Source organism: Carettochelys insculpta, chromosome 6 (genome assembly GCF_033958435.1).
Source record: "Carettochelys insculpta isolate YL-2023 chromosome 6, ASM3395843v1, whole genome shotgun sequence".
Lineage (NCBI taxonomy): Eukaryota > Metazoa > Chordata > Testudines > Carettochelyidae > Carettochelys > Carettochelys insculpta.
The window spans coordinates 78,390,007-78,412,771 of NC_134142.1; the positions used below are offsets into that span (position 1 = coordinate 78,390,007).

General features: G+C 43.9%; 1 protein-coding gene and 1 long non-coding RNA gene across 5 annotated transcripts in view; one reads left to right on the top strand and one right to left on the bottom strand.

The window, feature by feature from the left end:
- LOC142014590 (uncharacterized) overlaps positions 1-17,452 on the top strand; it is a 28,025-nt gene extending 10,573 nt beyond the window's left edge. The window contains exons 2-3 of the long non-coding RNA XR_012645986.1: positions 11,162-11,276; positions 16,079-17,452. This is a non-coding gene — a long non-coding RNA (uncharacterized LOC142014590). The remainder of the gene's footprint in view (positions 1-11,161; positions 11,277-16,078) is intronic.
- A 192-nt stretch (positions 17,453-17,644) lies between these two features.
- The window catches only part of ZNF143 (zinc finger protein 143), a 133,929-nt gene continuing 128,808 nt past the window's right edge, over positions 17,645-22,765 (bottom strand). For all 4 annotated transcript variants that reach the window (XM_074997424.1, XM_074997420.1, XM_074997421.1 and 1 more), the window contains one exon: positions 17,645-19,138. In XM_074997424.1, the coding sequence (XP_074853525.1) occupies positions 19,055-19,138 (84 nt within the window). In that variant the 3' untranslated portion in view covers positions 17,645-19,054. The remainder of the gene's footprint in view (positions 19,139-22,765) is intronic.

The window sequence follows — 22,765 nt, forward strand, 5'->3', positions numbered from 1 at the left end:
TACCATCAGCTGCAGATGGAGTGTGGCTCTCTCCTCTCCCCTCAGACTTATAGATATGGTCTCACTGCAAGACCTTTACAGCCACAGTGAGGAAGGACAGAGAGCTCAGATTAAAAATGTTCATTTGACAAAGCTCGCTAGCTGCTGGCAGTGCCTCTTTCAACACTGGGCAGCAGCATCCCTTCTGTCAGGGATGCTCCCGCTTCCTCACTGGGGACACAGGCACAATCAAAGCCTTCCCCTGTAGACTCCATGCCCAGAGTGAGCGTAGGAGATACACCGGACACTTTGAGTGCACAAAAACCCAAGCCTAGTTCAGCCACAAAATCTAAAAGCCGCTCCCCAACAAAAGCAGCTGTGGTGCCTCCCACACCGGCAATGCCTAAAACGGCACATTGGCCATTATTGGCACCAATGGGACTAACAAAGACAGCTGTGCCGAGTGCACAGCTGGCACCTGAGGAAACTCAGCTGTTATCGGTGCCGGAGGAACATATGGTGTCATGTTCTCCCCGGCACTGGCAGATCAAAGCCAAACTCTGCCGCAACAACAGCACTCACCCATGGCACTTCAAAAAGCTAGGGCAAAAACAAGTCACAGGTACTCTAATTCACCTCACTCCTGTTACTCTGCATACTACAGCGATAGATAACCCAGAAGGGGTGGTCAATTTCCAGAGCCCCTTACACCTGCATGCTCTTCTAGGGCTATGGGATACTTTGACTGTAGAAGAGCCTTCTCATCATGACATTCATCCCCGAGAATCACTCAGGCAGTACATTACCACTCTGGCCATCCTCATCATCCTCACAAACCTTACTACTCCAGGTCCCAATTACATCAATTGGCTTGCGGCTACAGCAGTCCTACAAGGAGTCACTCACAAGCACCTTCTGCTGTACAACAGCACCAGCCATCTCCTACTTTGTCAATTCCTTCATACAATGCTAAACAGGTGGAATTGGATGATACTGAGTCATGACTCCCTCTGCGCTGACCACCACCTGAATCTGCCCACCTCCCACGGAGAAGCTCTCTCGCCCATTCACCAGCCTTCTCCTGATGACCTGAAGAAAACCCAGGATCTGTTTAGGAGAGTGGTAATCAGCCAAGAAACCACTTTAACAGAAATACTAGTGAAACCACACAAGCTTTTAAAGAATTTACAACCTCCTACAACTGCTAAAGTAGGGCTAACCACTGGATGAGGCTAAATTTGAGGCAGCAGATGAGGTCCAGAAGAACCTGACCACTGCCACAACCACCAACAAATGGGATGAGAGAAAATACTTTGCCCCAGCAAACAGCATGGACTTGTTATTTTTTAACCCACAACCTAACTTTCTAATAACAGACGCTGCCAATCACAGAGCGAAATCTTCAGTATACAAAAACACCCTCGTTGACAAGGAGCATAAGCGCCTGGAGCTACTTGGTAGAAGGGTTTATTCATCTTCTATGCTCCAACTATGTATAGCTAACTATTCAGCTCTGTTAGCCAATCATGGCTTTGACAACTATTCTAAGCTTTCTCAATTAATACCTCATCTGCCTGAGGACAAAAGACCTACCGTGAAATGTATAGTTCAGGAAGACCACACTGCAGCAAAAACAGCTCTGCAGGTGCTGATACAGCAGCCAGAGCCATGGCCACAGCCATTACTATGCGAAGATCCTCATGGCTACAGGCAGCACGCATTCCAAAAGAACTCCAGCTAAAGGTGGAAAACTTACCATTTGACAAAGTTAAATTATTTGCTGCAAATACAGATGAAATCTTATATTCTAGCAAAGGCACAAGAACTGCCTTGCATATTTTGGGCATGTAGGCTTCCCCATTCCAAAAAAGAGGGTACACCCCATACCAGAGGTACAAAGATCAGTCATTTTTAAGGCATTGCTACAAACCTTATCAATATAATGTCAATAAACCAAGAAATCAGAAACGCAAAGCTTTGAACAGCTGTTCTGCCCCTTCCACAGGCCTCCAGACATCAGGTTTGAAGTTTTGGTCAAGGACTTGTCGAACCACACTCTCCAATGCACAACTCTCAAATATTCTGCCACCACCTATGTCCCTTTTACCATTAGTGGACATTAATAACCATAACCAGATAGGTATTAGATATCATCGCCAAGGGATACACTATCCCTCAACTCTCCATCCCCCTAATCCCCCCACTTATCCATCCCTCTTCAGGAACTCCTCCCACGAGAACTTACTATGGTGGTAAGTGCTACACCTCTTGCAAATCAGAGCCATAGAAGAAGTTCCAAAACAGTACAGAGGGAAGGGGTTTTATTTGACGTACTTTCTAACAAAAAAAGAAGACACGGGGCTGGAGACCCATCCTAGATCTACCAAGACTGGACAAATACATTCGCAAACAGTGATTCAAGATAACCATGCTATCTTCTATATTCCCCAAACTGGATGAGGGGGATTGGTTCACAGCCCTAAGCCTCCAAGATGCTTATTTCCATGTCACTATTCACCCTGCTCACAGATGCTTTCTGCCCTTCACCCTTAGAGCACATCACTACCAATACAGTCCAGGCTTTCAACTGCTCCCAGGGTATTCACCAAGGTCCTTGCTCCAGTAGCTGCGCACCTCAGACAGGAAGGCATCACCATATTCCCATATCTCCACGACTGCCTCCTTTGAGGACCATCTCAAGACATCACAAAGGCCATGGTCCAATCCATGAAACATCTACAATCCCTGGGGTTCCGTATAACCATTGCCAAGTCAACTCTGGAACCTACTACATGCATTGATTTCATAGGAGCTCAGCTCGACTCCACAACCACTTGAGCTTTTCTCCCTACACAGTGCCACAAGACTATAAAGGGTCTGATATCACAACTTACCACCAGCCCTACGGTTCCCGTGCTTATATGCGTTCACCTCCTCAGCCACATGGTGGCCACTACTTACATTGTCCCCAGTGCTTGGCTACATTTTTGCTGCCTGCAGCATTGGCTTGCATCAGTGTATACACATGGCAGATGTCAAATACACAGACAAGTATCAGTACCTCAGAAGGTAACCGAGTCCTTACACTGGTGGACCCAAGAACAGAACACTCTAGTAGGAGTCCCATTCCATTGTGCCCAACCAGCCTCTCAAATTACAACGGATGCTTCACTTCTTGGCTGGGGAGCACATTGCCAACAACATCACATCCAAGGCTGATAGACCACAGACAAGCAAAGGTTACATGTCAACCTCCTTGAGTTATTCACTGTTTTACATACATATTTCATAGAGCTGAAAGGGTCCTCAAGGGGTCATCAAATCCAGTCCCCTGCCCTCTCAGCAGGACCAAGCATCATCCCTGACAGATATTTTATTTCAAATCTATTTACCCCGACCTCTAAATAGCGTCCTCAAGGATTTCGCTCACGACCCTAAGTTTACAAGGCCAATGATGAAATCACTGAGCAATGCTTGCAAGTATTGTCTGCTGCACATTCGAAACAAGACCATCAGGATCCTCACAGACAACACCACAATGATGTTCTATATTAATCGTCAGGGAGGGGGCCCAGTCACAATCCCTTTGTGCAGAGTCCATAAAGCTTTGGAACTGGTGTATTGGTCACATCGTCATCCTCATGGCATCATGCCTGCCGGGCATGAGCAACACACTCGCAGATGCTCTACATTGCCATTTCTCCCTGGACCATGAACGGGAGCTCTACCACACAGTGACCCAACACCTCTTCCAGATGTGGGGCCAGCCGGCTGTAGATCTCTTTGCAACACGGAAAAATTCCAAATGCATTCAGTGCTGCTTGAGAGCAGGCAAGGGGCACAAATCTCTAGGGGAACACCTTTCTCCTCTTCTGGAGTACTCACCTCCTGCATACCTTTACACCCATTCCTCTGATCACCAGAGTCCTCAGGAAAATCCAGACAGACGGAGCACAAACCACCCTAATTGCTCCAGCATGGCCCAAACGGATCTGTTTTCCTTTACTCTCTCACCTGTCTTGTCATTCTCTTTACCTGCTTCCCTGCTGTCCAGACCTGTTCTCTTAGAACAACAGTTCCATGCTTCCCCCAAGGCCACATATCTTCCATCTGATGGCCTGCTTTCTCTGTGAATCCCAGAGCATGCATGCCATTACTCCCGGCAAGGGAGGGATGTGCTTTTACACAGCAGATGAGAAACAACTAGAAAAACTTACCTTTCCAAGTGGACATGCTTCTCATCCAGGTACTCTGAAAGGGGAATACAACACACAAAAGCCCTGCTGCATATGATCCTCAACTAGATCCTTTACTAAAAGATGCTCATCTAACACGGTCTTCACTCCAAATCCACATTTTGGCGATCACAGCCTTCCATCCCCATGTGGAAGGCTTTTCAGTGTTCACTCACCTGATTGTAAAGAGGTTCTGGCAAGGCCTGCAAAATATCATGCCTCCTCGCAAACCTATACTCCTGGCTTAGGACTCGGAACTGGTCCTTCACACACTATGGGACCACCATTTGTGTCAATGGCCACATGTTCTCTGGCCATGTTAACGTTGAAAATGTTGTTTCTAGTGGCAATAAGATCAGCTCAAGGAGTGAGCAAGATAGCAGCCCTGACCAACTCTCTTCCTTATATAACCTCCCACAAAAACAAAATGGTACTACAACCACATCCTGCATTTCTACCGAAAGTGTGCTCCCAGTTTCTTATTAACGAATCTATAATTCTACCTACCTTCTACCCTAATCTGCATGATTCCAATGTTGAGGCCAAACTACACACACTGAATGTCAGAAGGGCCATAACCTTCTAGATAGACAGGACACAGTCATTCAGAAAATCACAAAAAGATCAAAGAGATTGCCTCTGTCAGCCCAACGTATATCGAGACTCATATCTGCATGCATGGTGCACTGCTATTCTATCAGAAACAAACCATTGCTGGCATTTCTGAGGGCACATTCCATGAGATTGGTAGTAACATCCACAGCCTTTCTAAAGGGAGCATGCTTACAGTGCATTTGTTGTGCTGTCATGTGGTCCTCTAACCACACATTCACGGCTCACCATGCATTACAATCCCATGCAGACAAAGATATGGCAGTAGGTCAGGCAGTACTGTCTGTGGTAGACACACTGAATTAAAACCCACCATCCAACTAGGGGGGGTACTGCTCTACAGTCACCTAGCATGAAGCACCCATGGGGACAGTGTGCGAAGAAAGAGAAGTTACTCACTTCATGCAGTAATGATGATTCTTGGAGAATATGTGTCCCAGTGGATTCTCCACATCTCACCCACCTCCCCTCAATGAAGCAACTGAGGAGAGAGTGGGGGTGTGCACGCTATCCCTAGTGGTGTAAATGACGCACGCTGGGTTAGCGCATGCACAGCCCCATTCAACAGTGCTCAGCAAAAGTGTCCATGCTGCAGTGCTGGATGAGCCCAACTCCTACCATGGAGCACCCATGGGGGGACACATCTCGAAGAACCATTGTTACTGCATGAAGTGTGTAACTTCTCTTTATTGCATCTATCCACCGCCACCCTGCTGGCTCTCAGTCACCATCCACTGCCATCTAGGGCTTGGTATAGGTACCAATAGATGTCTAGCAGATTTTCATAGGTGCCTAGGCACCTGACTCCCATTGAAATCAATAGGGTTTAAGCACCAACATGCCATTGAAAACCCCTCAGGCACATATCCACATGCTTATATACCTTTGCAGATTTCATTTTTAGGTCTTATAAACCTTTCATTACAGGTCAGTTTCTTTCCTAATAACTTTGTTGCAATTCTCTGAACTCCCGCCAATTGATCAATACCTTTCTGTTAAGGAAGAGACCAGAAATGAAAGCAATAGTCCAGACGGGACAGTCAGACCATAAACAGGGTTATTTCCTCCCCCTTTGTGACATAACACTTCAGCATATGCCCCTCAGCACTCTACTAGTCTTGTAGGCTGCTGTATCATGCAAAAATCATCACATTGTCCGATCAGGATCACTTCTACATTTACTTTTTAACATTAATCTTCCAAGTTTCTTCTTCCCATTGAATATCTGTGGTTCTGATTATTTTTATTTAGATTTATTAATCTAAATCTCATTTTATTTCCTGGGTATGTGTCTAACATAAGTACCTTTGTAGTATGTCCCCATCCTCAGTGACATTTGTAACTCTTCCCATTTTAGTATCTGTGAATTTTGCTAGCAGACTATTTACCATCTATTTTATATGTTTAATCCTGGATCATGCCCTTCTGAGCATTAGTATTCAAAACAAAAGACAGTGTCCTGTATAGAAAAGAAAATACATATTATATTTTAAGTTTTAAATTGTAGAGGGAGGAAATCTAAAATATACAAAAGTGGGCCACAGCATATGATCTATTTCATATTTTATATTTATCTTATAATAGTACCGAGAGGCCTCAAGAGAGTTCATGGTTCCTTTGTACAGTACTAGACATAATAAAAACAGGTAGGAACATATGGGGCCAGATCATCAGCTGGTATAAATTGTCATAGCTCCACCGACTTCAGCTGTGCCATGCCAATTCACACTAGTTGGGATTCTGAATCAAGGTCCCTGCCCCAAAGAGCTTAAAATTTTAGGTGGAACATCTACACACAAAAGTTGTACTTCTTTAACCATACCAGTATCGTTAACACAGTATAACTCCTCTGTTGTGGATGTAGTTATGCCAGTATTAAAGTGCTTATATTATATAGCTTATTTCTGTATAGGAAGATGCTCCTTATAAAGACTTAGGGCATGGTCCACTAAGCAGCTTTTAGCAGCAAGGCTGCATTGACACAGCTAGCAGCGGCCAGGGTGGGGCTCAACATCTATAAGAACTGTCTCTGTTGCTAAAAGTCACCTTCAGTGAATGCTGTTTGTTGTCACTTTATCTGACAAAATACTTGCACCCCCTACAAGAGGGTTTCACTTTATTGGCGGGAGTGACCTCCTGAAAACAAAGCAGGGTTCACACTTTCACTTGCCCCACAAAACACCATGGATGGGAGGGGCCAGCCAGCAACTGGTGGAAGGACTAGCAGGGCTCGCGGCAGTAGCAGATGTCCACGTTCCTACACCCCCACAGCTGCACCACCTCCACACTCCTCAGCAAGAAGAGAGAGGGACAGCTGGAGAGCTGTGCTAGCTGGGGCTGCCTTGCTGTGCTTCCCTTGCTGCTGCTGGCTGCTGAAGGGTGCAGACCCCTGCCACCACCACTAGCCCCTCAGCCCCATTAGTCTCCTGGCTGCCTCAGTTAGGGGAAGAGGCGGGGGAGGAGCACAGGTGGGGAGGGGATGGGAAAGGTGTGTGGCAGGGGCTTGTAGAAGGAGGGGCTGGGTGAGAGGGGGATTGTCACAGCCTTTCCCTTGGCTGGGGGGAGCATGTGGACAGTGGCCCCCAGACCCCCCTCATCAGTTGCTCCTGCTTGCCTTGGAAAAACTTTGTCATTTCTGTGGGGAGGGGAGGTTAAACACCTGTGAACAACAAAAGTTTTGTTCATCAAATGTGAGTGTAGACATACCCTTACACACTAGATGGGGGAGTATTGATATTACTGCTTTGGTCACAAATCACGTCCTAAACTAGGCCTTAGCTGACCTTTCTAATCCTGCAAACACTTAAGCATGTGAGTACCTTCACACACGTGAGTAGTGAATGAATTTAGTGGGATAATTCACATGTACAAAGACACATATTACTTAAATGTGTAAGAGTTTGCATGATTGGGGCCTAAGAAGACAAACAATATACAAACATTGGGGAAGAGGGTACAATCCTGTGGATTACCACTATACCAAAGGAACAAAATCTAAGAGCAATAATTTTGTTAATGTCACTATTTCTTGTGCAGGTCCCAACAGCTTAATATTACCACTCTGTCATAAAAGGAGAAACTAGTAGGCCTCAGGCCATGAGGGTATGGGATGATGACCATGCCTTGAATTATTCAGCCATATGCTGAGCGCCCACAGCGAACTATCACAAACCAGTGGGTGATGTTAGGGTCATAAAATTACCTAGACAGACAAATAAGATTAGGTAGCCAATAAGAGATGCTTGATGTCAATGAGGAATTTAAAGGAAGGAAATACTGAAATCCTTATGGCTCTGACAGAGATGCAAAACACTTCAATTTCCTCAGTGTAAGAAACATTCAGTCATGCCAGAGGACCTGTAAATATTTTGGCATTCATCTGAGCAAAATAGTTAAATAATCTCAACAGAACAGGAGCCAATCAATACACAAAACTCTCTCTTCACTGCAGAATCTGAAATGGGATTTAAGGATATCACATTTTCACGAAAGAGGAATTTAGGACCAAAAGCTTATGGAAATGCATGTTGCTGAAATATCCTTGTACTTTTATTGGGCTATTTAAAGTAACCTCTGAGCATATTTTTGGGTCTCAGATCATGATCCCGAGGATGTGTCAGGCAGTTGTCATATTTACGGTCTAATGGCTTTAGTAGCAGTTGCTCCCTCCCCTCTGAAAAAGTGAACTCTGCCAGCAGAACGAAGAACAACGAGCAATGTCACAACTGGGAGCAATATCTAAGATCAGTTCTTAAATCAAGACTTGACAGGAGGAAATGTTTGTTTGTATTGCTTAAGTGCAGTGTAATTTACTGTAATAAAGGTGACAAGTATCAGAGGGGTAGCCACATTAGTCTGTATCCACAAAAACAGTGAGAAGTCCTGTGGTACCTTATAGATTAACACATTTTTTGGAGCATAAGGTTTTTGTGGGTACATCTGACAAAGTGGGTCTTTGCCCATGGAAGCTTATGTTCCAAAAAAATCTGTGTCTATAATGTGCCACAGGACTGGTTGTTTTTGTAAGAAAGGTGTGACACAGAGTTCTGGCAAGAAACTGTTCTTTATTTTCTGGATCCTGCTATATGTCATGGGCCAGAGTTACAAAAGATCGTATCCGTGTCAGATAGCATGGATTATTAGCCATTAATTACCCTTACATTTACTACCACATTTAAACATTAAGTGGAACTGCAGGGAATGTAAAATTTGTCAGCATTTTGTAAAGCATTTTCTGGCAACTATGTTTTAAACTGATGGACACCTATATTTTAAAATTTAAAATGCTGTATAAATCTACTTGGGAACAGGTTCCTCTCAGCAAACACAGGCAGTTTTTGGAGTTTCACTTTTAAATCTAGAGGCAGATCTTTAGCTGGCGTAAACCATCATAGAGCTATGCAGTGTACACCATCTGCCGATCTGCTTCTAGAGATTATACCACTATGTTACAAAAAATGACCATATCTCATTATTATTTTTGCTGTCTTGAATCTCAGGTTTTACACATTTTCAAACCCAGTGAAAATAACCAAAGTGCAGCTAGATAATTATACATTTTTCCAAGACTGATGGGGCAATCAGAGTACATTTTAAAAATGCTTACAATTGAAAAGTAGGATCTGAAGAAGACACACCGGGCAGGTACAACCCACCACTCACCTTCTCTCCAGTAACTATTTCCACTCTCTAACCAGGTAAATAAGAAGTCTCCTCTCTCCCAATGACCAACAAACTATTCCACAGTTGGGTGAGTTGCTTTTTTTTAAATAGCTGTAGAGTTGTATAAACTATGTCAGTCTTGTCACCTATTTGGGGCAAAGTCTCACAGGAGAACTGGAGTAAAATTATATCACAGAACTCTCCTGCATCTGGAATATACTGTCTGACTGAGCTACGGTACCCTATGTAACTCACAGACCAAATCCCACAGCCAGCACGAGAGCTCTGTGGCTGTTGAAGCTGTCAGATGCTCGCGAAAGAATTATACCTGCTCTGTTCCAGAAATGTTGCCTCTTAATTTTTATATGCTACATATAGAACAAATTTAGTTGTGTTCACCAAGGCAGCTGTGCAGCACCAGAGCAAACATGTTGATAGGTGTGGGTGCTCTGCTAATCACCTGCGTGGCACCTGAAACTCCTGGGTGGCAGCCCAAGCGCTCGGCTTACAGGGAGCACTGCTTACTGGTGGTTACATAGTGCTCCAACCCACCTGCGTGCTTGAGGATGTGGTTGGGGAAGCACAGTGCCTCATCTCTCGCTGTCCCAAAGACACCTGTCGCTAGCACAGGGGTGGGGAACCTATGGCATGCGGGCTGGCTCCAACCCATGCCTTGCCTGGATCCAGCCCACGAGGCCCTGGGTTCCCCCCTAGCAGGGGCACAAGTTGGTGCTGGTGTTTCAGTCACGCAGAGGGCACCATGACTGGAGCATCAGTGCCGGCTGGCTTGCACTGCTGTGGGGGGGAGCCCCAAGCCTCACAAGCCAGACCCAGGCAAGCCAAGACCCAGTCTGGTTGTGGCCTCTGCTTGGTGGGGGAAGCAGCTTCTGCACAACTGGGTACTGATCTGTTCAGGCACCGTCCTTTCACTCCTATTGGCTAAATCATGACCAATTGAACTGGTGGGACAGCACTTCCCTGCAGCATGCAAAGCTGCAGAGAACTCCTCCCCTGAGAGCTGTGCCAGCTAGGTATCCGCGCCCCCATCCCCTGCCCCTTCCCTTCCAGACCATGTACCCCCAAATCCACCTCCTGCAGCTCTCAGGGCTGTGGCTCCTCCAGCCCCCAGTTCTGAGCCGCCTGCGTGAAGGCAGAGCATGGCCACCCTCAGCCTGCCAGAAGGCAGTAGCCTCTGACACCATGGCTGCTACTCAGCGCCATTGAAGTCAGCAGTGGCCGGGAGCTGACATGCTCCACGCACTTGGGAGCAGCAGTGCAGCTCCTCCAGCCCCAGTGGTGACTTTGGTAAGTCTCCAGCATTTATGTGGGGTGGGGCGCAGGGGAGCTGGCAGACAGCATCTGTTATTTCTGGGGTCCATTAAATCAAGCGCTTACTGTAATAAAGGTTTTGAAAAAAAGAGTTACTTAGGAGAGGGGAGGGAGCTTCTGTGTATAGTCTGCCCTCCTGTTAGTGGGAAGGATGGATAGTGGTGTCTGTCATATGACATTGGTGGGGTCCATAATGGCCTCGTCCATGGGCATTGTGATTCTGGAGGAAGAAGAAGGGGTGCAGAGAAGCCTGTATTGCTTCACCGGCACCTCCTGCAGGTCCTTTTCCTGAGCCTGGGCCACCCATCTGAATAACTCTTGAAATGCCCTTGTGTCATCTGCAGGGTGAGGCAACACCAAAAGCATCACACTGTCTGGTGAAGAGGAGGAATGGTGCAGCGGGGATCCATGCTCATCCTCTGGCAGGGAATCCTCAGCCCCAGAATGCTGAGATTGCAAGTATGTTGCCAATGTAGTAAATTGCAGCAATAGAGGTTGATCCCTGGACACCATGGATGGTGCCTGAGTGGGCAATGGAGTGGGGCAACCATGTCTGCCATGATGACCACTGCCAATTCCTTAGTGCAAGGCTGGCATGGCCCAGGTAGATGGCACTGGAGGCCAGGAACATGCCAGAGAAGGGTCAGCTGTTTCAGGTGGAGTGCGAATCAAGGTAGAGGGACATGCAGAGTCCATTTCCTTGGTCTCCCATGCCGACTCCTTAGTAGGAAGGGTGCTCCAAGGCTGGTGGAATTTTTCATAGAGAGAATTCTGAGCCTGTTGACTCTGTCTCTCCTGGCCCTCACCATGAGGCTGGAGCAATGGGTGCAGGACTGACTTGTGAGGGTACAGACAGTGGTGTGTGAACCATGGATAGGATGGCTGCAAGTAGGCCATGGTGGGCAGCACATCCTCTCTGTTGGAACATGTGGAGCAGGAATGCTGTGATAAAAAGAAAGAAAAAAACACTCCAGTGGTCAAAACTGCCTCTTCCCGAGGTGAGTGGTTAGCCTCCAAGCCCTGCAAAAACCCCAAGCATTGCGATAGGCAAAGGGAATGCAGGCAGCACCAGGGACACTTAAGCCGTGTCTACATGTGTACGCTACTTCGAAGTAGCGGCACTAACTTCGAAATAGTGCCCGTCACGGCTACACATGTTGGGTGCTATTTCAATGTTAACATCGATGTTAGGCGGCGAGACGTCGAAGCCGCTAACCCCATGAGGTGATGGGAATAGTGCCCTACTTCGACGTTCAACGTCGAAGTAGGGACTGTGTAGTCATTGCGCGTCCCGCAACTTCGAAATAGTGGGGTCCGCCATGGCGGCCATCAGCTGAGGGGTTGAGAGACACTCTCTCTCCAGCCCCTGCGGGGCTCTATGGTCACCGTGTGTAGCAGCCCTTAGCCCAGGGCTTTTGGCTGCTGCTGCTGCAGCTGCGGATCCATGCTGCATGCACAGGGTCTGCAACCAGTTGTTGGCTCTGTGTATCTTGTGTTGTTTAGTGCAACTGTGTCTGGGAGGGGCCCTTTAAGGGAGCGGCTTGCTGTTGAGTCCGCCCTGTGACCCTGTCTGCAGCTGTGCCTGGCACCCTTATTTCAATGTGTGCTACTTTGGCGTGTAGACGCTCCCTCGCAGCGCCTATTTTGATGTGGTGCTGCGCAACGTCGATGTTGAACATCGACGTTGCCAGCCCTGGAGGACGTGTAGACGTTATTCATCGAAATAGGCTACTTCGATGTAGGCTTCACGTGTAGACATAGCCTCAGTGTGGTAATCTGAATGCTCCTGGTGCCAGTGTAGTGTGTGTTTGTAAGTTTTCATGGCACCATTTTGCACCGTGCCACACTCCACTGCCAGAGGCTTTGGAAAAGTGGTGTCCCAGTGCCATTTCCATGCCGAGTCTGGTGCTGCACAAGAATGGGGCGATGCCTCGGACCTGGACGCATGCAGTTGCAAGGCCAGTGCCTGGTGTGAACAGCGTGGAGACATGGAGTGATGCCGCTTGCGCTCCGGGTCTGGCACTGAGGGCAGGGTCTTTTTTTTTTAGAAGAACTTTTATGCCCTGGGGATGAAGTGGCCAAAGCCAGCAGTGCCAACAGCGTCGGAGGCACCAAATGTTGGTGGCTTGGTTCTGAAAGTGGGCTCTTTAGTGGTGCTGGGGACACCAAGGAAGTTTTTCCCATGGGCATGTTCCATGAAGAAGGTGCCAGAGGCCAGGAACATGCTGGAGAAGGATGTTGCAGGTGGAGTGTGAACCGAGAGGGATGCACAGAGTCTGTATGCTTGGTCTCCCATGCTGATTTCTTAGTGGAAAGCTGATCTGAGACCAGTGGTTGGAGGAACTTTTCATAGAGATAAGTTCTGAGCCTCTTGGCTCAGTCCCTCCTGGCCCTTGCCATGAGGCTGGAACAATGGCTGCAGGACTGAGTTTGGTGTCCCTCACCCAAGCACGTGATGCAGGAAGTGTGACCGTCAGAGACCAGCATGGCTTCTCTGCATGTTGCACATTGCTTGAATTCTGGGGAGCCCGGCATGGTGGTGATGCTAATTCTAACACACTAAAGCTGCGTCTACACGTGCACGCTACTTCGAAGTAGCGGCACCAACTTCGAAATAGCGCCCGTCGCGTCTACACGCGTCGGGCGCTATTTCGAAGTTAACTTCGACGTTAGGCAGCGAGACGTCGAAGTCGCTAACCTCATGAGGAGATAGGAATAGCGCCCTACTTCGACGTTCAACGTCGAAGTAGGGACCGTGTAGACGATCCGCGTCCCGCAACGTCGAAATTGCTGGGTCCTCCATGGCGGCCATCAGCTGGGGGGTTGAGAGATGCTCTCTCTCCAGCCCCTGCGGGGCTCTATGGTCACCGTGGGCAGCAGCCCTTAGCCCAGGGCTTCTGGCTGCTTCTGCGGCAGCTGGGGATCTATGCTGCAGGCACAGGGTCTGCAACCAGTTGTCAGCTCTGTGGATCTTGTGTTGTTTAGTGCAACTGTGTCTGGGAGGGGCCCTTTAAGGGAGCGGCTTGCTGTTGAGTCCGCCCTGTGACCCTGTCTGCAGCTGTGCCTGGCATCCCTATTTCGATGTGTGCTACTTTGACGTGTAGACGTTCCCTCGCTGCGCCTATTTCGATGTTGGGCTGAGCAACGTCGAAGTTGAACATCGACGTTGCCGGCCCTGGAGGACGTGTAGATGTTATTCATCGAAATAGACTATTTCGATGTCGCAACATCGAAATAAGCTATTTCGATGTTGGCTGCACGTGTAGACGCAGCCTAACTGACTCTTTTTTTGTTAGTTGAACTTTGAACAGGAAAGAAAACTTGGATAAGAGTAGAACAATGCTAAACTATCTAATAAAGAAGAGTTTAGTTAGTCTTTCAGGGAGAGAGCGAAACTCTGTCTGCAGCTCAGGGTGGTAGAGAAAGAACTGAGGGGCTCGTGCTGCGCGTACACCAGATAGGACTAATATAACAATAGGGTGCTGGATGCATTCACAACCCAGAGCTGTGAGATTCGTATGGGTGGTGATGATGATGAGTCTTGGTGGTAACATGGTGCTGAAGTAATATTTGGGTATGGGCGTCTCAAAGAAAGTGTTTTTCTGTAATGAAATGGTCTGTTGAATCTAGCAGAATATGGAGACAGATGGCTTTCATGAGGTTGACTAGCTCTTGCAGGTGACCAGTCTCTGTATAAATCAGCTTGCAGTAGTGAGATGATCTGTAGTATTGCTGGTGATTGTCCATGCTACATGTGTGAAATGCAGAGCCAGGGGGTGTAGTGGATCGTCCCCCGGGGTGATTGGATTACAGAGCTAGGGCTATTGTCAGCAGGGACCTTGTCTGTTTTAGTCCTACCCTTTCTCGGTGCTGTGGGTGAGCCTTTTTCGGTGCTGCAGGTGAGTGCTGCTGCTGTTGAGAACTCAGTAGCAGCTCCCCCAGTGCCAAGGGGGAACATGGCACTGTGCACTGATCAGGCATCGGTGCTGGTAGAATCTCTACTGGTGCCTGCTGCGCAGAGGGCAGGGCAGCTCCCAGTGAGCCCGCCAGTGCCGGTCCCAACAGCAGCACCGCTTCAGGAGCGGCCGGCACTGCAAGGTTTGAAGCTGGCTTAGAAGTGTGGCTCTTTGATTTTGAAGAGGCCAATGTTGTGGTCTTGGACTTGGACTGAATGCCCGAGGTGCCCAGTTTGTCCCTCATGCTGATCCTTGATCCAGGCTTGGGGGATTGTTTTGAAAGGGACTGTGTCTCTAATGATGGTGGCGATGGGGGAGTGTACCTGATGGAAGGGATGCTTCCCACTGGTGGTGGCTCTGTTTGAGGCTGAAGTGCCTTGTCAAACAGGAGCATTTCAAATCTGAGCGCCCCTTCCTTTCTTGTTCAGGCTGTTGAACTTTTACAGTCAGAACAAAACAGCAGTCATGTAGCACTGTTAAAGACTCTCAGAATGATTTATTAGGTGGTGAGCTTTCATGGGACAGATCCACTTCTTCAGCTCAATAGCATTTCCAGTACAGACTGACGGTTATAGTACAGAGGCCCAAAAAATTGCAATAAAAACTGTCAAAAACTTACAGTCAGAGCAATGTTTGAGGATGTGTGATTCCCAGCGGAAACCTACACATTCTGAGTGTCCATCAGAAGCCAGCATACGGTCCACGCATGTGAGGCATTTTTAAAGCCTCCTGAAAACATTTTATCAGCTGATCTTTTGTTTCTTCTTTGTTTTAGTTGTTGATAAGCTTTTTTTTTTTTTTTGAGAGAGAGAGAAGCCAGCAGACTAGCTCCAACTGAAACTAAGGGGTGGGGAAGAAAGAAGTCCCTGCTCCCTGTAGATCTCCTCTTTTTTTTTTTTGTTTTTGTTTTAAATATAGTGGAGTAAATGCATTTATATATATATATATATATATATATATATATATATATATATATATAAAGAATTAACAATGTACAAGAGAGAGAACAAGGTAGAAGCTAACTAACTAAACATAATTCTGTCTACAGGTTCTGAGGTGAGAGGAGAGCCATTACTCCATGCACAGCTGAGGGCGGCAAAGAGACAACTGAGGAGAGGGGCTGTGCATGCTACCCTGGTGGTGTGAATGGCTAGGGTGGCATAAGTGCAGTTCCACTCAGGACTGCTATGAAAGATCTCCATGGTGTGGTGCTGGATGAGCCCAACACCTACCATGGAGCACCCCTGGGGATAGCACTCGAAGAAGAACAATGCTAAATTAACTAAGTAGACTCTTGTCTTTCAGGAAGAGCACGAAGCTCTGTCTGCAGCCAAGGATGGTAGAGAAGGAACTGAGGGGCCCGTGCTGCGCACGCACCAGATAGCACAAGGAGGCACTGCTGCACACGTGCCGAGAACGAAGCCACAGCTATAGAAGAATCTCTGAATGCCGGCAGTAGGATGCACTGACACCCAAAGTGGAGCACCCAGGGGGACACTACTTGTAGAAGAACTGAAGCTATTCCTGTCTTAGCCCTCTTATTTCTTCAAAAAGATGTTATTAATGAAGATTAAATGCCAAAACCCTCTGGGAGACAGTCTGTGCCAAATGCCATACTTGCAAATATGTATAAATGGAGCATTTTTAAATACTTGTTGAGAAACTATGCTACATAATACTTACTCCTATGTGATAACAGGAGTTGCACCTCACACTGAGGAAAGACTGAGGATAAAATTTTCAAAAGGAGATCAGTGATTTATGGGCCAAAATCAATCTTGTATTCCCAAACCTACTCCATTTACAGCACTTGTTCTTTATCTAATGACTGGAAGATAGCTAGTGTGACACCAATATTTAAAAAGGGCTCTAGAAGTGATCCTGTTAATTATAGATTGCCAAGTCTAACATCAGTACCAGGCAAATTAATTGGAACTATCGCAAAGAATAAAATTGTCAAGACACATAAATGAACATAATTTTGGGGGAAAAAGTCAATTTGGTTTTTGCAAAGGGAAAATCATGCCTTACTAATCTACTAGAGTTCTTTGAGGTGGTCAATAAGTGTGTTGACAAGGGGGATCCAGTGTATATAGTGTACTTAGATTTCCAGAAAGCCTTTGACAAGGTCCTTCAGCCAAGACTCTTGAGTAAAGTAAGTTGTCATGGGATAAGAGGGAAGGTCCTCTCATGAATTGATAACTGGTTAAGGGACAAGAAACAAATGGTAGGAGTAAAAGGAACATTTTCATAAGGGAGAGGGGTCTCCCCTAAGGGTCTGTACTGGGACCAATCCTATTCAACCTATTTATAAATGTTCAGGAGAAAAGGGTAAACAGCGAGGTAGCAAAATTTGCAGATGATACTAAACCGCTCAAGATAGTTAAGAGCAAAGCAGATTCTGAAGAGCTTCAAAAAGATCTCACAAAAGTAAGTGATTAGTCTACAAAAAGGCAAATGAAATGTAATGTTGATAAATGTAAAGTACTGCACATTGGAAAAAATACCCAACATACATACAAAATTACGGGGAGTAATTTAGCTATTTGGCTATTGTTAGAAGACAAGATTCTGGGACAGACCTTTGATCTGACCCAGTATGGCAGTTTCTGTGTTCTTATGAACAGATGTTTGTGGTCATTGAGCAGCATGAAAAGATACAATCAGATGAGAATCAGTAACCCAGAATAACATTAATTAATCTCTAATTTGATTATTTGCATTTGGGTTCCTTGAGGTCAAATGCCAGCAACAATAATGAGGCACAGCATTTTTATGCAACGTTTTTTGTCACAGTACTAATTAGGAACTGACAATTCCTTTACAGATTTATGCTGCAAGTGTTGCCTTTGATTAAAAGACAGTTGAGGGCACTTGGAACCCCATATAACCTGGTCTTTGCAGAGAATATTAATCTAAAATGAGCATAATTCTTACCTTAAGACAAAGGTTTTTTCTTAGCAAGTCTACTAACCAGGAACTTAAAGGCACTTTTTGGTATATAGAAAGTTTTAAGGTTCCTTCTACTTTCTCTCTCCAGATGCAACTACCATAAATCGTCCTTAACTTTACAGGATGGTTTATGATGAATAGTGGTCTACTTACCGTATCATTTATTAAACCTATTTCTAGTGACTTTTAGCCTGATTTTCTGAAGTTCTGAGCATCCATAAATCTGATGTAAGTAAATAGGCTCTGCAGGCACTCAGCAAAAAAATCAGACTGTTAATGTTTGTCCCTGTAGCATAACAAACCCTTTTAAATGTAAAACGTTTTAAGCTCAGAATTTACATTTTTGGTAGAATGTGTTAACTAACCTGCCATCATAAGCTCTCTTGTAGGGTATCAACATTTTTTAAATTTAAAAAGAAATTTAAGATAGCTGCTGGCCCAAGTTAGTACGCCACAGAATAAAGGTCATGATAAACACAATCTATACAAAGCAGTAAATAAATAATTTGCACTTCAGTCTCCTTAAAAAGTAAACAATACTTCACACCACGTTATTATCTTATCCAGATAATATAAACTTGTTATCCTTTATTGCCTCATAATTTGAAGATAACATTTTAAGATTAAGAAAAATATGTAAAGAAACAGAATAATTAGATTTACTTCCTTTAATATTGAACAACCAAAATTTCTCTTTTGTACATAATCCATCTTAATAAGATAATATAATTAGCACTTCCCGCATTAACTGTCTGTATTTACAATGAATGAGATGGACAGGAAATCTACATGAGAGGAATCTTTAAATCTATATGAAATGCAAATCAAAATGCAAAGATTTACAGTAGGCTCAACTCCAAGACTCTTCTATTTATGGGAAGCATTAAAAAGGTTTTATTTTCTTTATTACCTGTAACGGTTCCCGAAATGATTTTGCTATAATGTTTTAAACATTTGAAATCTTCAAAAATGCCTTCATTATTTTGCACATTATATTAAAAATTCATTCCAACACTTGTATGTCAGCTTTTGCTTTTTTGCAAACTGGTTGAAATCTGACAAAAGGATAATGAAGAAATTTACAATGTATTCCTAATTTCATATTCCTGGATATACAAAGGGTTGAGAAGATGGTGCTGATCTATTCCACGGATCATGTACATAAAAGTTATGTGTGCATAAAATGTTCTTCACTCTTGCATAAAATGTGTACAGAGTATGAATGAGTAGGAAAACTTCAAAGATTTTATGGATTGCAGCTGGCATGGATCTTTGTTGACTGAAAATAAAATATAATTCGTTTTATTGTTCTTGTAGCAGTGTTAGATGTTAATCATCAATCCCTGGTGTTTCACCCTGTTGTATTCTGGAGGCTATTCTGATGGCTTCCTCCAAAGACTGCTGCTCTCCAAGCTGAAACAAGGACATGTTAAAAAAAATTGATCAGAAATGTTGCACTAGATCACTGTTCTTTTATGAAAGGAGGAAAAGCAAAAACTACACCATCAATACCCTTTTCTGCAGTAATTGTGATAACCAGTAGTGTTACATCTTTTCTGAATAATGTGTACTAGCAGTTATCTAATCAGTTATCAAAATGAAAATACCGCTGAAGAATTAAGCTCAGTTTGCTGAATGGCCTTCAGAGTCTTGGTGGATTGCAAATAAATTTCACCACATGCCTTAAAAGATAATCTTTCAACTTGGCAAATATTTAAACAAACTGCTAAGACAGGGTTTTCAGAAGCAGGGCAGGTGCTAAATAATGGCCTATTAATAGTCACAAACCAAAATGTATGACACCACTTTTCTTTACGCTTTCAACATATAAACACTACTTTGGCAACAATAGCATTATTTTTTCAGTTAAAATGGCAAAATTCAAATTGATAGAATTAAAGAGTTGGAAAATACTGATGACAGTGCTCAGTACTGTAGCAGTTTAAAGAAACAAGATGCCTGTGGCTGCAGCTACAGGTCCTACAGCATATCTTCATCATGGTTAGAAGCCATTCCATCAAACTGATTTTTTTGTTTGAAATGGGTTTCAAAGTGTTCCAATTCACACACACAAAGCATATCTATCCAGAGAACTCAGTGCCGAAAACAGTAATTAGGCATGACCAGGTTGCAGAGTGAAGATAAAGAGACAAAAGGAGACTACAGATGACTAGATCTGGGAAGACAGTTCCCAAGTCCGAGTAAATGTGGTTTTTATAGTCACCAGATGTGAAATTCTGGCCCTACTGCAGTCAACAAGAGCTTTGCCATAGAGTCCAATACGACCAGGATTTCACCCTGGACATGTATCATTCTACTGGCCTTATTAATATTTAGAAATCAGTAGAACAAAATTTTAAGTACTGAGAGATGGTGAAGGAAGTGTTCTTAAGTAGTAAATATAGAATTTTCTATCTCGGCTACTTTAATATATATTTGGATGTTTTATTTATGTAAATATTTCTCTGCATCTAAAAATTATTTGAAATTACATATTACTATGACTATGAAAGGCTATGAAATATAGTGATAAGAAGATGTTCACAAATAACTTGATACAACAGAAGAAATAAATGGATTTGTCTATATAAAGGCCAGTAAATAAACAGTTTTAGAAACCTGCAAAACTGACACTTTTGTCTCACAATATGACAAATTTTCTTCTTTTCTATCAAAACAAGGTCAGTTTGTTGCTTGGTAATAGTTGACAAATGTATATGCTTCTGAATCTAATTAACTTTGGAATACTGCAGATTCAGAATATTTATTCCATCCAATAAACATGTTATTCAGAACAATTTTAATTGTATCCCAAATACCGGCAGTTTGGAATACCAGTAGACTATGTTGCTAAGAGACAGTGGCCGGTTGTTTATTCACTTTAATGTTCTTGATAAGCAGTTAAGGAAGTCAGTAAGCCTGGGCACTATTTCAAGTTTCTGTTTAGGAACAATAAGTTTTCAAGTATAAAAGTGTTCAGATAATCCTACTTTCTGCAAGCCTTCCCAGTACTAACAAAACAAACAAAAAATGTAGGAGATCACAGTATTATTATTCCCCATTTATTTAAGAGTCATTTTTCAAAATTAATGACAGACTTATTTTATGGGGTACATTTTCAGCATGGTAGGTTGAATTTAGACATGCAAATCCTATTTTCTATTCCTTAGCGGGGCAGGTAGCACTGTTTTACCTTACATTTAAACTAATTCACTCTAACTACTATTACTGGAAATGGAAGACTAGTATTCATTAAATAGGCTTTCCTAGGCTGATTTGCCAGTCTACTTCGATTCTGACCCAGAGTGAAAGAAATCATGAGTGAAGGAGTAATTTGTTTTCCTTTCCCATTAAATCACTGGATGCTCTGCTAAGCATGCCAGAAAGGGCTAATTACACTATTGTTTTTATTTGCATAACTAATTAATCACTATCAATTAGATTCTAATTTGGTGTAATGTCCCCAAACTGAAAGGCTTTGTAATTCGTTATTATTCAATTTTCATTAGTTTCCTAATGAACCAAATTAAAAACGACATCCTCTCATGCCCAGACCTCCAACATCAAGATATGAAATAAAATCACTTCTTTGACAGCTGTATGCATTTGAGAAACCAGAATATAGTTCCCATGGGTGTGCCACCTTCAGAGAAATCATGATTTTGGAAGCTTTTAATCTTTCTGGTCATTTTATCAAATAGCATAATTTTGAGTAGTCAAAACATTTTAAAGAGTGACCGCAGGAGCATCTCAAATATCAAGAGGCAGAGGGTTCTCACAGCATAGTTCTTAGCAGTCCTGACACTCTCATTGTCCCCAACTCACTCTTGTCATAATCGGTATCTAAAAGTTACTATGTAAAATGCTATTATGCAAATTAGTTGCATGCAGATCATATTATTATGTGATGTACATACTGGCCATGTATAAAGAATTACAGATGCATGCCGGAAATTTGTTCCTGAAATGTGTTTGACAGGTAGTGCCTGAGCCCAGGCCCCCTGAGATGCAGGAATGTTGTTTCACCCCAATTTGAGCAGGTCTCCAATGTAAATTAACCCAGGTGAGACCAAAGACAATCATTAAGGCATTTCCATATAAGCTAAACAAAGTCAACAGGTGAGCAACTTGCCAAAAAGACCACTTACTCACAACAGGGGATTTTGGTTGCATCCCCACAAAGCTTGCCTCTTAAAAAAAATGGTAAATTAACTCTGGAAAGATAGAAGAAGCAAAAAGCCATTTTATCATTCATCTTAGCACAGAGACAAAGGCCAAAGCTCTTGTAATGTGAGAAAGTTAGATCCTTCAACCAAGGAAGCTGAAGTGTCTGAGAACTGAATACAGGGGAGGACCCTGCCTAAATGAAGATTAAAAGTTTTAGTCATTAAAAAGTATTTATTTTTTGTTCTGTTTTTAGTTGTAACTATCCGTGCCTCTATTTTTATTACTCAAATATCTGGGTTTTTTATTAATAAATTTATTTGTTTATAACAAGCCTGGTAGATAAAGCAGAAATGGTATATGTGTTCTAGTTAGACTTTAGTAAGGTCTCACAGGGCCTTCTTGTTAACAAACAAGGGAAATACTACCTAGAGGGAACAACTCTAAGTTGGGTTCATAATTGATAGGATAACTGGTTCCAGAAATAGTTATTAATGGTCCACAGTCATGCTGAAATGCCATAATAAGTGGGGTGCCACAGAGATCAGTTTGGGGACCAATTTTGTTCAAAATATTCAACGATGATTTAGATAATGGCATAAAGAATACTATCAAAGTTTGTGGATGATACCAAGCTGGGAGCGGTTGCCAGTACTTTGGAGGATAGGATTATAATTTAAAATGATCTGGACAAACTGGAAAAATGTTCTGAGTTAATAAGGATGAAATTCAATAAGAACAAATGCAAAGTACTCCACTTAGGCTATGTCTACACTACAGGATTTTGTCAACAAAACCTGGGGAGCATCCAGTTTCCCAAGGTGTTCTATTGACTGTAAATCAGCAGAACACAGCACTTTTGTTGACAGTCTTATC